The sequence below is a fragment of the Centruroides vittatus genome, unplaced genomic scaffold (genome assembly GCF_030686945.1).
Source record: "Centruroides vittatus isolate TY-2023 unplaced genomic scaffold, ASM3068694v2 contig_970, whole genome shotgun sequence".
NCBI lineage: Eukaryota > Metazoa > Arthropoda > Arachnida > Scorpiones > Buthidae > Centruroides > Centruroides vittatus.
The window spans coordinates 3,680,726-3,693,371 of record NW_027122643.1 but is presented as its reverse complement, the minus strand read 5'-3'; the positions used below and the strand labels follow the sequence as shown (position 1 = coordinate 3,693,371).

The 12,646-nt window shown below is 33.4% G+C and overlaps 1 protein-coding gene across 3 annotated transcripts in view; it reads right to left on the bottom strand.

The window, feature by feature from the left end:
- The window catches only part of LOC136985499 (MFS-type transporter SLC18B1-like), a 41,384-nt gene that overhangs the window by 26,615 nt on the left and 2,123 nt on the right, over positions 1 to 12,646 (bottom strand). For 2 of the 3 annotated variants that reach the window (XM_067282792.1, XM_067282793.1), the window contains 4 exons: positions 11,996 to 12,103; positions 11,321 to 11,416; positions 6,888 to 6,961; positions 4,639 to 4,786 (listed from right to left, as the gene is read on the bottom strand). In XM_067282792.1, coding sequence (XP_067138893.1) covers positions 4,639 to 4,786; positions 6,888 to 6,961; positions 11,321 to 11,416; positions 11,996 to 12,103 — 426 coding nt within the window. Of the gene's footprint in view, positions 1 to 4,638; positions 4,787 to 6,887; positions 6,962 to 11,320; positions 11,417 to 11,995; positions 12,104 to 12,373; positions 12,602 to 12,646 lie in introns of those variants that run through there. The other variant, XM_067282794.1, reaches the window with a different exon arrangement.

Below are 12,646 nucleotides of genomic sequence, written 5' to 3'. Positions count from 1 at the left end.
ATTATTTATTGAAGTATGATGTGGTCTTTTTATCGGAAACTTGGTTTATTAAGGGTGGGAGCAGATGCTATTGGGAGGAATTAAGAGAATATCATTGTATTGTTGGTGATGCTTTGAGGGCTCACAGTAGGGGTAGACCTATGGCTGGTTGGTTGCTTTGCATTAAATCATCTTTGAAATTTAATATTATTTATAGGGATAGTTATATTGTATTGATTAATATTCTGCTACCATTAGGAGAGTTTAATATTGGTTTTGTTTATATGCAGGAACAAAGGTGGCAAGAAATTTTTGATGTACTGTCCAGGTTTGAGGTCGACGAATCGAATTGGATTTGGTTGGGTGATTTTAATGCACGGACTGGTAACGATAATGTGATTTCGACAAATATATGTGATAGTAGTGGTATTGCTGTTAATAAGAGAAGTAGAGCCTCCAAAGATGTAAATATGAATGTGAGAGGACTGAAAGTTCTTGAGTATTGTGCAGATAATGATCTAATAATTTTAAATGGTCGTGCTTCTGGTGATGAAGCGGGAGAGTTTACTTTTGTTTCTAACCGAGGGTCCTCAGTAATTGATTTGGGAATGGTTACTCCTTCTGTGTGGAACTGTATTAAATGTTTTAGAGTAGAGAGTTGTTTTTGGTCCGATCACTGCCCGATAGTACTTTATTTGGAAGATCGTGCCATAGATTCTTTGGGCGGTTCTGGTACTTGTTACCAGAGGATTTTCTGGGACAGTGGTCAGTTGGAGTCGTTGTCCGCTGATTTGTGGCGTTGCTTGGAGCAGACTCCCAATTTATCTTTGTTGGAGCTAAGTAAGGTGATATTGGATTTTGCCAAAGTGAAAGGATTGACTCAAAGGAAAAAGACTATGGTTGGAATTAATGATTGGTTTGACTTGGATTGTCGATTAATGATTAGAGCCAGAAATAGAGCTTGGTTAGAGTTCAAGAAAAATGGTTTGCCGGCTCAGAGGAGAGTTTTTGTGTTATACCGAAGTTTGGTAAAAAAATTATGTTTAGCAAAGAAGAAAGAATTTTGTAAAAGGTTACAAAATGTTAAAAATTTTTATAAAAATAATAGATTATTTTGGAATTTATGTAAAGCAAGAGGAAATTATGCTAAGGTTAATATTAGTTTATTTGATTGGTTTAGTTATTTTTTTCTCCCTTTATGGCTCTGAAAGTCCATATGATGTTGATTTAGTGGTTTTTAATGATTGTGTGACTTGGTCAAACGAAATATTGGATTCTTGCATCTCGGAGGAGGAATTTAGAGTCGTTTTAAGTAAGTCGACTGTTGGCGGTGCTCCTGGAATAGATGGTATTCCTACTGAATTTTGGAAAATTGATAGTGCTTTTCTCTGTTTATTAGATAATTTTAATAAGGTTCTGAGAACTGGTGTTATTCCAGATGAATGGAAGAGTTCTTTATTGGTTCCGGTGCCTAAGGGTGGCTCAAGGTCGGTGCTTACTAATTACAGAGGTATTTCGTTGTTGTGTTGTGTCTCTAAGATTTTTTGTAGAGTCTTGTATTACAGGTTAATTAGTTGGTTGAATTTGAGAGATATTCTGTCAGAGAGTCAGGCTGGTTTCCGTGCAGGTTACTCTACTGTTGATAATATTTTTATTTTGCATACTGTTATCTCTAAGACACTAAGTAGGAAACGGCGTAAGGTTTATGCTTTTTTTATAGATTTAGCATCAGCATTTGATTCTGTTGATAGGGATTTATTATGGAGGAAATTATTAAAGTTTGGATTAAGTTTTAAGTTTGTATCCTTATTGGCAGAGTTATATAGTGGTTCGAATGTTAGGATTAAATGGAGGAATTTTTGTTCTCAGCCTTTCTTTTCTGATAAGGGTGTTAAACAGGGTTGTATCTTAAGCCCTATTCTTTTTAGTTTATTTTTAAATGATTTATTAAATTGTATTGATGATTCCGGCGGAGATGGTATAGTTGTTGGTGGGGTGTCTGTTAAAGTATTAGCGTATGCGGATGATGTGGTAATTGTGGCGGATTCTCCGAGGTCATTACAGAGGTCGATTGACCTTCTGGATAATTATTTAAGCGATAATAGTTTACAATTGAATCTTGCTAAATCAAAAATTGTGGTTTTTCGAAATGGTGGTAAGGCTTCTAAGGCTGACAAATGGTGGTTTCGAGGTGTTCCAATTTCGGTTGTATCTCAATATAAGTATTTAGGTGTAATTTTTAAAAGTAATGGTTATTTTAATACACATGTGAGGTCTTGTCAAGTTAATGCTGAGATAAAAATGGACAAAGTTATTCATATGTGTCAGTCTGCTAAGTTGTGTAATTTGAAGGATCGGTTAAGGTTATTTAATGCCGTGGTGGGCTCATCTCTCCTTTATGCTTCGGAGGTGTGGGGGTTTCAGGCGGAGAGTTTGGATACGGTATTAACTACTTTTGTTAAGAGAATGTATGGGCTTCCAAGGTGTACTCCTAGTTATCTAGTGTCTATGGAATGTTCATTGATTCCTTTGTCTTGTTTGATCCTGAACAAATCTGTTAATTGGATTTTTAGAACGTTGAGTTTAAATGAAGAACGCCTTAGTAAGATTTGTTTACGTTATGTTGTGAAACATGTTCAGTTGCCTTTGTCGAAGTATTGGTGGGCTAGTTGTTCAAGGAATGGAATCGATTTTGATAATTTGTTACAGGATTTTAATAGTGTTTATTTATTAAAGTTAAATAATTTTGATAATTATATTTTGAAGTTGAATCATGGCATATTATTAAGTTCTTATTGTGAATGGTATAAGAGTTTGAATAAACCTTTTTTTGATTGTTCTATTTATAATAGTAATTTTTCTTCTAATGTTATGGCCGTATTAATGCAAATAAGATGTAATTCATTAAGTTTTTTATGTAATTACAGAAGGGACATTTGCATATGTGGTGTGGCGGACTTACCATTGGATGCATTTCATATTATTGCTGTTTGTCCTCTTTTGTCAAAATTACGTGAGGAGACTTTTGGGGTTCCCAATTTTTCATTTAATCAGTTTAAAAAAGTTATTTCTGATTTTGATTTATTCTTTAAGGTATTTATTTTCATAAAGAGGGTTAAATTGATTATTTCATAATGTTTATTGTATATTTGATTTTCGATTTCTTTTTCATTGCTTTTTTAGGCTTAAAGCGAAAGCTGTGCTTATTTATGTAAATTACGTTTCGGGGCGTAATCTGCCTACTATTTAATCTGTGGCTGCTTGGACTGCTTGGGAGACTATCCGATTTTCTTTTGAACAATTGGTTTGAATTGCTGTTTTTTTCTTTTTCTAGGTAAGTTTTAGCTTTGTTGGTTGCTAATTTCTTTTTTCGGATAGTTCTCCCAAGTAGTTCTTTAAGTTTTATTTTCTGATTTGGATTTAGTTTATAAATTTTGCAATTATAATTTTAAATTATTACAATTGATGAATATATTTGTGAAATATGTTTTGTTATTTTATAAGATTATGTATACTTTGTTTTGTTCTATCCCCGCATCAGGGTCTTTGTACCAGAATGCTTAAATAAATAAATAAATAAATAAATAAAATAAATATCTTCATAAATAAAAAGTTTAAATTTTAATCTCCTATTTTTAACTATTGAGATTTAAAACATGTTATACAATTTTACATCAGTTGTAGAGAAACAGTGTTGTGCTAGATTGCTTATTCGTATTGTTAAACACAAGATCGTGTTGTTAACTCAATCACTTGGCTTTTGACTCCACCTTTATTAGTTACCGTATCAACTAAATAAAGGTGGAGTCAAAAGCCAAGTGATTGAGTTAACAACATGATCTTGTGTTTAACAATACAAATAAACAATTTTACATGTTAAAAATGCCAAAATATAAAAAAAAATTTTAGTTTTAGATGTATTATAACACTAAAAGCTCTTAAAAACACGATAAAAATTATTTTAAATAAATTAGATTGGAGATATAATATATTTATATATAAATGATCTTCATTTTAAAATTATAGTTAAAAAGTTTATTTGATAACAAGGTTAATAGTTTACTCCGAATACAATTTAGATAAGCAAAGAGTAAAAAATGAAGCTATCAAAGGACAAGTTATACTATTTATGAAATTAATCAATAGTAGTTGCGTAAGAATTACTAATCGTACAAACATGTGATTTGTTAGAAGCACGTGCAAATGTCACAGGGCTTAGAAGTAGGAATGAATCATCACTAAGTTGTCAAGTGATTTAACTTTATTATCTGTTTTTCTATCTATAAGAAACAGGTAATTGCATTGTATAGAGTTGACATCAAAATGGTCCGGAAAAACTAATAGGGTATTTTTTTCCTGGGACTAATATAATAATTAAGAAAGAAAACGATAAAAACAATATTTTGTTTATTATTTGTGTATTGTTGATTTCGGGAAAAATTGTGCCATGGAGCATTTTTTAAAGACTCTTTTGATGACTTTGGACAGAACAGCAGCTGTTTCAAGTACTCTATAATATAGACTACGAGATGAAGAATTGTCAGATAATTCGCATCTGATTTCAAATTTATTTTTTCAATAGATCCACAAATTATCGAGCATCCAACGTAAAGTAAATAGGCCTAACTTTAAAATAAATAAAAGTTAGCTTAGACTTACCATTGTTTTTGCTACACTGTCTCTGAATTCTCTGGCTATAATTGAGAAACTGGACACTTGATAAGCAGCTGATCCAGTTCCTTCTACAATGCGTAGAACGTATGCCAGAATTAAGAACGGTAAGCCATGAGGCGAATCTTGCAAAAAGCTATACATTAAAATAACAGTTACTTTTTTAAGTGAATCATTTTTACAGTAAAATATTTTGATTACTTGTATCAATCTAATGCAGGCCTGGGCAACCCAAATTGTTTGGCGGGCCACTTTGATCACGCGTAACATTACGGTTGGCCACAATTTATGAAAACATGCTTTTAAAAAAGTAAAACAAATACAAAATGAATAAGATTTTATTGTTATATTAAGAGTTCGCACTCGCACTGCGCATTATAATAATGACACATGCAAATTTTCATTTATTTAATTGTTTTGGTATACATATAACGGGAAACAAAAGTTTTAATGGATATATAATATCGCTTAGCGGGCCACACAATTTAACGTGACGGGCCTCATGCGACCCGCGGGCCGCGGGTTGGCCAGGCCTGATCTAATGAGGATACAGTTTAAGGTTGGGTGAGATCAATTTTTAAAATTATGAAATAGTAATTAATTATATTCTAATAACTTTAAAAATTTTATAATTAAGAAAAATTTAGAGAAAAATCTAAAGGCCAGAGTTAAGTAATAATAAAAAGCACTAAGTAGTAATAATAATTACACAAAATTTTGTATTATTTCTGATTTCAACATGAAAATTGAGAATGTCATAATTATATTTTCTTCTGAAGTATTGATAAATATATAGTTAAAATTTTATTAAAATTCTTTCAAACTTTTGGTCATTACATTTATATCTCAGTTCTTTGATTCCAGCAGGCTTAATTAGTAGCAGTTTTAATCAGGAAACTTAAATAATGGTTTAGGGCTAAAACCTAAAGCCTTTTGTGGACTTATAAAATATGAAATTGATATAATATAAAAATATCTTTATCGTGGCATCTGTTTTATTCACTCTTAAACAAATTTAAGAAAAATAGGGTTGAGTAAAATATGATTTCTGTTCTTTTTTAAACTGCAATTTAAATTTGATTGAATGGAATTCAATTTGTTTAAATGATATCTATTTTATTAAATAACTTATCTTTACTAACATTAATGAGTGCATTTCGAAACGAACCTGAACTTAGTTTACGTTATGGAATCATTACTCGTAATTGTAAAATTCTTTTCATCTTTTCATATAGACAGATGAAGGTATGAATGTTAGTGTGCATGGGGAGTACTCTTTTGTTCACTCACTTTGAAGCTTAATAACTCTTGTCTTTTGTCGAAAAATTGTGAAATTTTGCAAGGAGGTTTATTTTAGGGGATTGATGCTATTGAATTTTGATGATTAAAGGTAGAGGAGTGGGGATGAAGAAGGAGTCATCGTAATGAAGATTTCACTCGTTATTATCATTTACAACTTTTTTAAAATAAAGCTCATCTATATCCTCAAAATTAAGTTTTTTTTTGTCATTTTAATTATATGAAAAGTTTTTTAAATAAAATCCATATGCAATTTTGAATGTTTTTGCCGGAAAAGTTAAGTAACTAGTTGCTGGATTTTTATAAGGAGTAAATGTCAGACATTTTTAGCAGTTCTGGTAAATTATTATGTTTAATTTTGTAAAAACGAAATTTTATTTAAAGTAAATTTCATTGAAGATTTTTGCAGTCCAACTGTTTTTCGTTTTTTTTCTGTAAGGGGTTGACCATATACGTATTACATCATTATTATGCTGATTATGATGTAATATTAGGAGAAGGAAGGTTTTACAAGGAAAAAATGACCCGTTTTGGTGAAGTAATATATGAAAGGTCCTCTAAAGTAGATGGATATTGTAAAAAACATTAACTCTAGAATCTATCCCTAAAATATTGACACGGAGTTTCGTTACATCCTGTATAATGAGATTCGGATATTTCAAATTATTATTTTTTTATAATTTCAGAACATTCACTAATATGGAATTTAAACTTATAATATTTATCTTATAAAACTAAAACTAACATTTGCTTAAAAATATACGAAGTATATATCAAGAAAAAATACTTCCAGAGATAATCAATCAACAATGATAATTGTATTTGATGAAATCTTAAACTTATCTATTTATTTTATTTTGAAAATCAATATGAGATGATAATCGAAATTTTTTTGTAAAGAGATGATTTGCTTAGATTAAGATTAGATTTAAACTCACCCAAATAGAAGGATGGCACCTCCGACTAAAAATAATCCCGACAATAACATGAAATTTGGCGAGATATGGCCCATCTGCAAAGAAAACAAAATGTATATACATATACAGTAATAAAAGTTTAGAACGAAGAAGGAAAAAAGGTTTTTTTCCTTTTATTTCATTATCTTCTTTATACACAAGTAATTTCATTGTTTCTTATCGAATTTTTTGTAATAAGTTATCATTGTCATAAGATATAAAACATTGTAATCTTTGATACAATTGATTAAGAATTTATTGTATACAAATTTTTAATCAGTTACATACAGTATACATTCGAAGTTCGATTTAGCGTCACCATTTGCTTGCATTTATTAGTATTGAGACAATCAATTGTGGTACTAAACTGAAGCACTGAAACACAATGTGAATCGCATATAGTATGTTCATACACATTCGGGTTTGGGAATTTTGAAGTCATTTGAGTATTGATTGATTGATTATCTTAGAGTTTCCATTGGCTTTCTATCTTACCCACACTTAAATATTCTGTCACCGATGTTTTCAATATATGTTCTACATTTCAACAAATATTCATTGAAAAACAGTTTATAAGTCCTCTTTTTTCGGGCGTCTTCTTTTTCAAGCTTTGATCAGGTGCCTGGAAAAATTTATATACAGGGTGCGTGAAAAGTTCTGTCAATTTTATTTTTGTGCGTTTTTGGCATTTGTCATTGCATTTTATTATTATTATTATTATTATTTATAATTTTATTGGATTGTGCGTGCAATTTTGATCAAGAAAATGCTTGAATCATTTTTTTATTCTTAGTTATGCTGACGTTATGTCTCGTGAAAATGAATGTTTCATCGTCGTCGCGTTGCACAAGTTGGGAATGAAGACCTTCGACATTGTTCGCGCGACTGGTTTCCAACAGAGGACTGTCTACAGGATCGTGAAACGTTTCAAGGAGACTGGAGGGACTGTGGACCGTCCTCGAAGCGGTCGTCCAACCACCGCGACTACTCTGGAGAACATCAACAAGGTACGATGCTGGATTCGTCGCAATTCGAAGGTGTACATGCGCAAAATGGCCAAGGAGCTCCAAATCAGCGAGAAGCGAGTCCCTAATATCGTCAAGAGGAAGCTGGGATTTCGCAGCTACAAGACCCCCCGCGTCCACTTCTTAAATGAAGCGATAAAGGCGAAGAGGCTAGAGAAAGCTCGCCGAATGTGTCGGCTGGTCGGCGTTGGTCGCTTGGACAAGGTGCTTTTCACCGAAGATTTTCACCTTCGAGCCACTTCAAAACCACCAAAACCATCGACGGCTGCTTAAGAAGGGTCAACAGAAGACTGCCGCTGCAAAAACCATTGGTCGCAGCCATTTTCCGGCCTCAATCATGGTGTGGGCTGGCATCTGCGCCACTGGGAAGACGCCGCTGGTCTTCATCGAGCGGAATGTCAAGATCAACGCCGCCATCTACCAGCAACGGGTCCTACGTGACGTATTGGAGCCGTGGGCGTCGCAGCACTTCAGCCCAGAAGGATTCACGCTTCAGCAAGACTGGGCACCGGCGCATTCGGCCAATCGACAATTACCGTCTGTGAAGAGCTATTTCCGGGCTTTTGGGGCAAAGACGTTTGGCCACCAAACTCGCCGGGTCTACCCGCTGGACTACTCGGTATGGTCGATCCTGGAGCAAAAAATCTCGGGAACACAGTACGCCACCGTGGACCAGCTGAAAGCAGCATTGACGCGTGCCTGGGACGAAATTTCGGTGGAAGAATGCGTGACCATCGTTGGAACTTTTCGCAAGTGACTACGTAAATGCATTGTAGCCCAAGGAGGTAATATTCTTCATTTAGTTTTGTGAATTTATTTTATTTGTACAGTATTTTTATACTGTTGAAGTATTTCAAAAAATTGACAGAACTTTTCACGCACCCTGTATATATAATGTTTTTTGATTGGCATATTTAGGTTTTAATTTGCGATATTTTAACATCCTGCTACAACTTTAATCATAAGGTGGCAATATGACAAAGCGACTGAAGTGGGCAACAATATACTCATTGCCTTAAAAATTAGCGCACCAAGGAGGAGTTGTCATATCGCTGCGAAACTTGGCATGCAGTCAAGCACATATAGAAATGATTAGAATTATAGCGTGATGGCCCATTGCATAATGCCAGTAAAGGGCGTTAATGTGCCCTCTTCACCTATAAAAGCAGAGCGCAAAGGCATCCTGTTTGTAGTTTATTTGTTGCAGAGGGACTATATATGCCTTTATGCCGCAATTGAGGATCATACGAACAACCGAGTCTGAGAGGGAAGGATCATCGGGTTGAGAAAAGCTGGATGATCATCTCCCAGAATAGCCCGCCACCTAAGCCGTTCTAACAACACTGTGAAGAAGTGTTGGGACCAGTTGACAAGAGAGAGTTCGCACACACGGCGCCCAGGCTCAGGACGCCATCGGCAGACCACTAGCCAGGAGATTTCCTGGTCCTCCGACAAGCACGCACACAGCCGACCGTATCGTTGTACGCCATCCGGACACAGGTGGCGACATTATTACAGATCTCTGTGTCTGTCCGTACCATTTTGAGACGCCTGGATGAAGAACATTTGGCATCGCGGCCAGTGGCGTAGCGAACATAACTGGCGCCCGGGGCACGACACTTTATTGGCGCCCACTCCCCCTCCCGACACATATAGTTTGTCTTGGAGACCATTTTGGCGCCCCTCTGCGAGTGGCGCCCGGTGCATGATACACCCCCTTGCTCCCCTCGCTACGTCACTGATCGCGGCGGCCATTACGTGTGCTGCCATTGACATCTACCCATCTACTCCGTTCGGAGTGGTGTCACTCCCAATGGGATTGGACCGCAACGGAATGGAACCGGGTAGTCTTCAGCGACGAATCCAGGTTCAGATTGGGCACTGACAATGTCTGTGTTTATGTCTGAGGCGTTCACCAGGGACCTCCAATCCTGCCTACGTTTAGTGGCACACCGCCCCTAAAGCTAGTGTGATGGTCTGGGGTGCCATCATATACAACTGCTAGTAGTGATTCAAGGGACCATGACAACTCAGCGGTATGTTAGTGATATTCTACAGCCTATGAGTTTGGCAGAACTAGAGATCCGCTTGCAGCAATTATGGACTGAGATGCAGCAGGATACCGTACAGTACCTGTATGCCTCCACGCTCGCCCATATCACAGTGTATTCACGCTAAAGGTGGCCCAACAGGATATTAGAACCTCCTTTCATTTGTAGTTTTTCCTGCAATAAATGATCCATTTGCTTTCATTTTGTAATGACCGTTACACTCACACATGTACAATTTCGTTCGTTTCCAGCAACTCCTCCTTGGTGCGTTAATATTTATGGCAATGAGTGTGTATATATTTTAGAGAGAATTTTAAAAATTACTTTGCCTTCTATAATAAAATTTATGTTTTATAAAATTTTAAAAAGTTGATAAAAAATTTAAAACATTTTGGAAGGAGCTATATTGTTACATGAATCATGTTATGAGTTCAAATGTTTGATGAATTGCTCGGAGAAGTTTGGATCAAGAGGTCCTTGTGCCATTAAGACAAATCATTACAGCATCAAACGTTAAGTTTTAAATAGACGAATTAGAAAAATAACACCGAGTAAAATAACGTTAATATGTTTACTAGATTAACCATATATTTAAATCGCTTTATGTAAAATCATATTTTTCAAACGCTGATGATTTTCGATTCAATAAATGTAGCATGTAGTAAAAAGTGGGATAGTATTTCAAAGTAAATGCCATTCAAAACTGTTAAAAACTGTAGAGTATTTTATTTATTTATTTTTATTTTTTTGTATATTAGGACACAAGTAAATGTTGAATCTTTTCACTAATTACAACTCGGAGGACAGATGAAAGAAACAATTTTAAAACAGACTCGATAAAGGTTTGATGAAGTCCAAGACAAGTTTAAGAAATATTCTTGTATTGAGTTTTTTTTTTTTTTTTATGAACGTCTACCAAACAAACCATAACTGTTAGAAAAAATCAGATCTGATAAATACAAATAGCAAATTACGAGCAAATTTCGTTTTATTAAGTGTAGTGCAAATGCATTTGGAATAAAACCTAACCGATCATCGTTTTTTGTGTGCCTTCATTTTTTCTCACTGCCTTTTTATCATAATCTACTGTCCTCTTTTTAACCTCCACGCATCTGATAATCCTAATTAAACTCCAAATAAGAACCGTTCTAATCAAACTGACTGTTAAGTGTTTTTATATCATGATTATTGACTTTTACATAAAAATTATTACAATAAGGAGGGAATGTTTTTTATTTTTATTTTTATGAAAACTTGTTTTAAAATATATTTTTAAAATATAGATTATAATATTTTATGCTAACCACTCGAGAATTTATTAATATTTAAATAAACTTACTAGTTTTCCATAAATTGGAGCTAGTATGAAAAATGTCAATTGATATACACCAAACACGAAACCGTATTCAGTTGATGAAGCTCCTTTTTTTTCTGCCTAAATTATACGAGAACGAAATAATATGTTATTAAAATAATAGGCGATATATTAATTTAGTGTAAAGTTAATAAATTATAACCATAAATGGATACATGTATTAATGTTAATATGTAAACACTTTGCATATTCCTAATGATATTTTTGCTTAAAGTAAAATAATTTATAAAGAAATTAATATAATGTGTAGAAAAACAATGAAATATTTCAAAATGTCATTATTTTTCTACACATTATATTATTTATTTATCAAAAAATTATTCTATAAAAGTTTTGACTGTATAGAAACAAAACGAATATTAAACCTCATTAACTCGATTAATTTTCTAAATAAAATAATTACATTTTAAATGGATTATTTTCATTCGTTTGCAGTAAATATTTTTAAACAAAAAATTATTTCTAATATACAATGAATAAATAAGTGTTGAATATACATTTATTTAATGTTTAGATAATATATTTATATGACCTTCTGTAACAACAAGATTAAATAAATATAAGCAATATATAATTTTCTGAAAGTTTTACTCTTATATAGAACAATAATCAAATATCACATATTTATATAAAACTCACCTCTCTGGGAAAGAATGGAGATTGTATTGAGAATGTACAACCAATGGCGAAATTACCTAAACTTAAAATTATTAACAACAACGTCTTCTTTCGTTTTTCGTTCATCATCTACAATATAAAAATAAATAAATAAATAAATATTATATATACATACAGTACATATAATACAAATACAGAATTATTTTCATTATTTCATTTTTTCTATTTTTGTAGAAAACTAAATTAGATTAAACCAAAAACAACAATACAATTTATATTGGCATTCAATTATCTAATAATTTATAACGATTTATTAATAGCTAATATAAATTAATATAACAAAATGCTATTAATTATATTTCTATAATACACTCATTTACTGAAAAATTGTTTGATTACTGCGAAACTCGTTAGTAGTGATGCAATACAAACACTGACTGTACAGCAATACGTTCAAGAAATCTCGTGTGTTGCCTTTCATGCAGTGCTACAAACCGCTGTTTCTCAGCAACACAGTGTTCGGCTACACACAACTAGAGTTTCCCAGTAATGTGTCCTTCAAGTTTTTGGTCTGCCCATCGAGCATTTTTGAGATCAAATGGGACGTCAGGGTCTACCATCTGGAGAGGCTGCACAATATCTGTGGGCCCACAGCAAGGAAGCGTAAGGTAC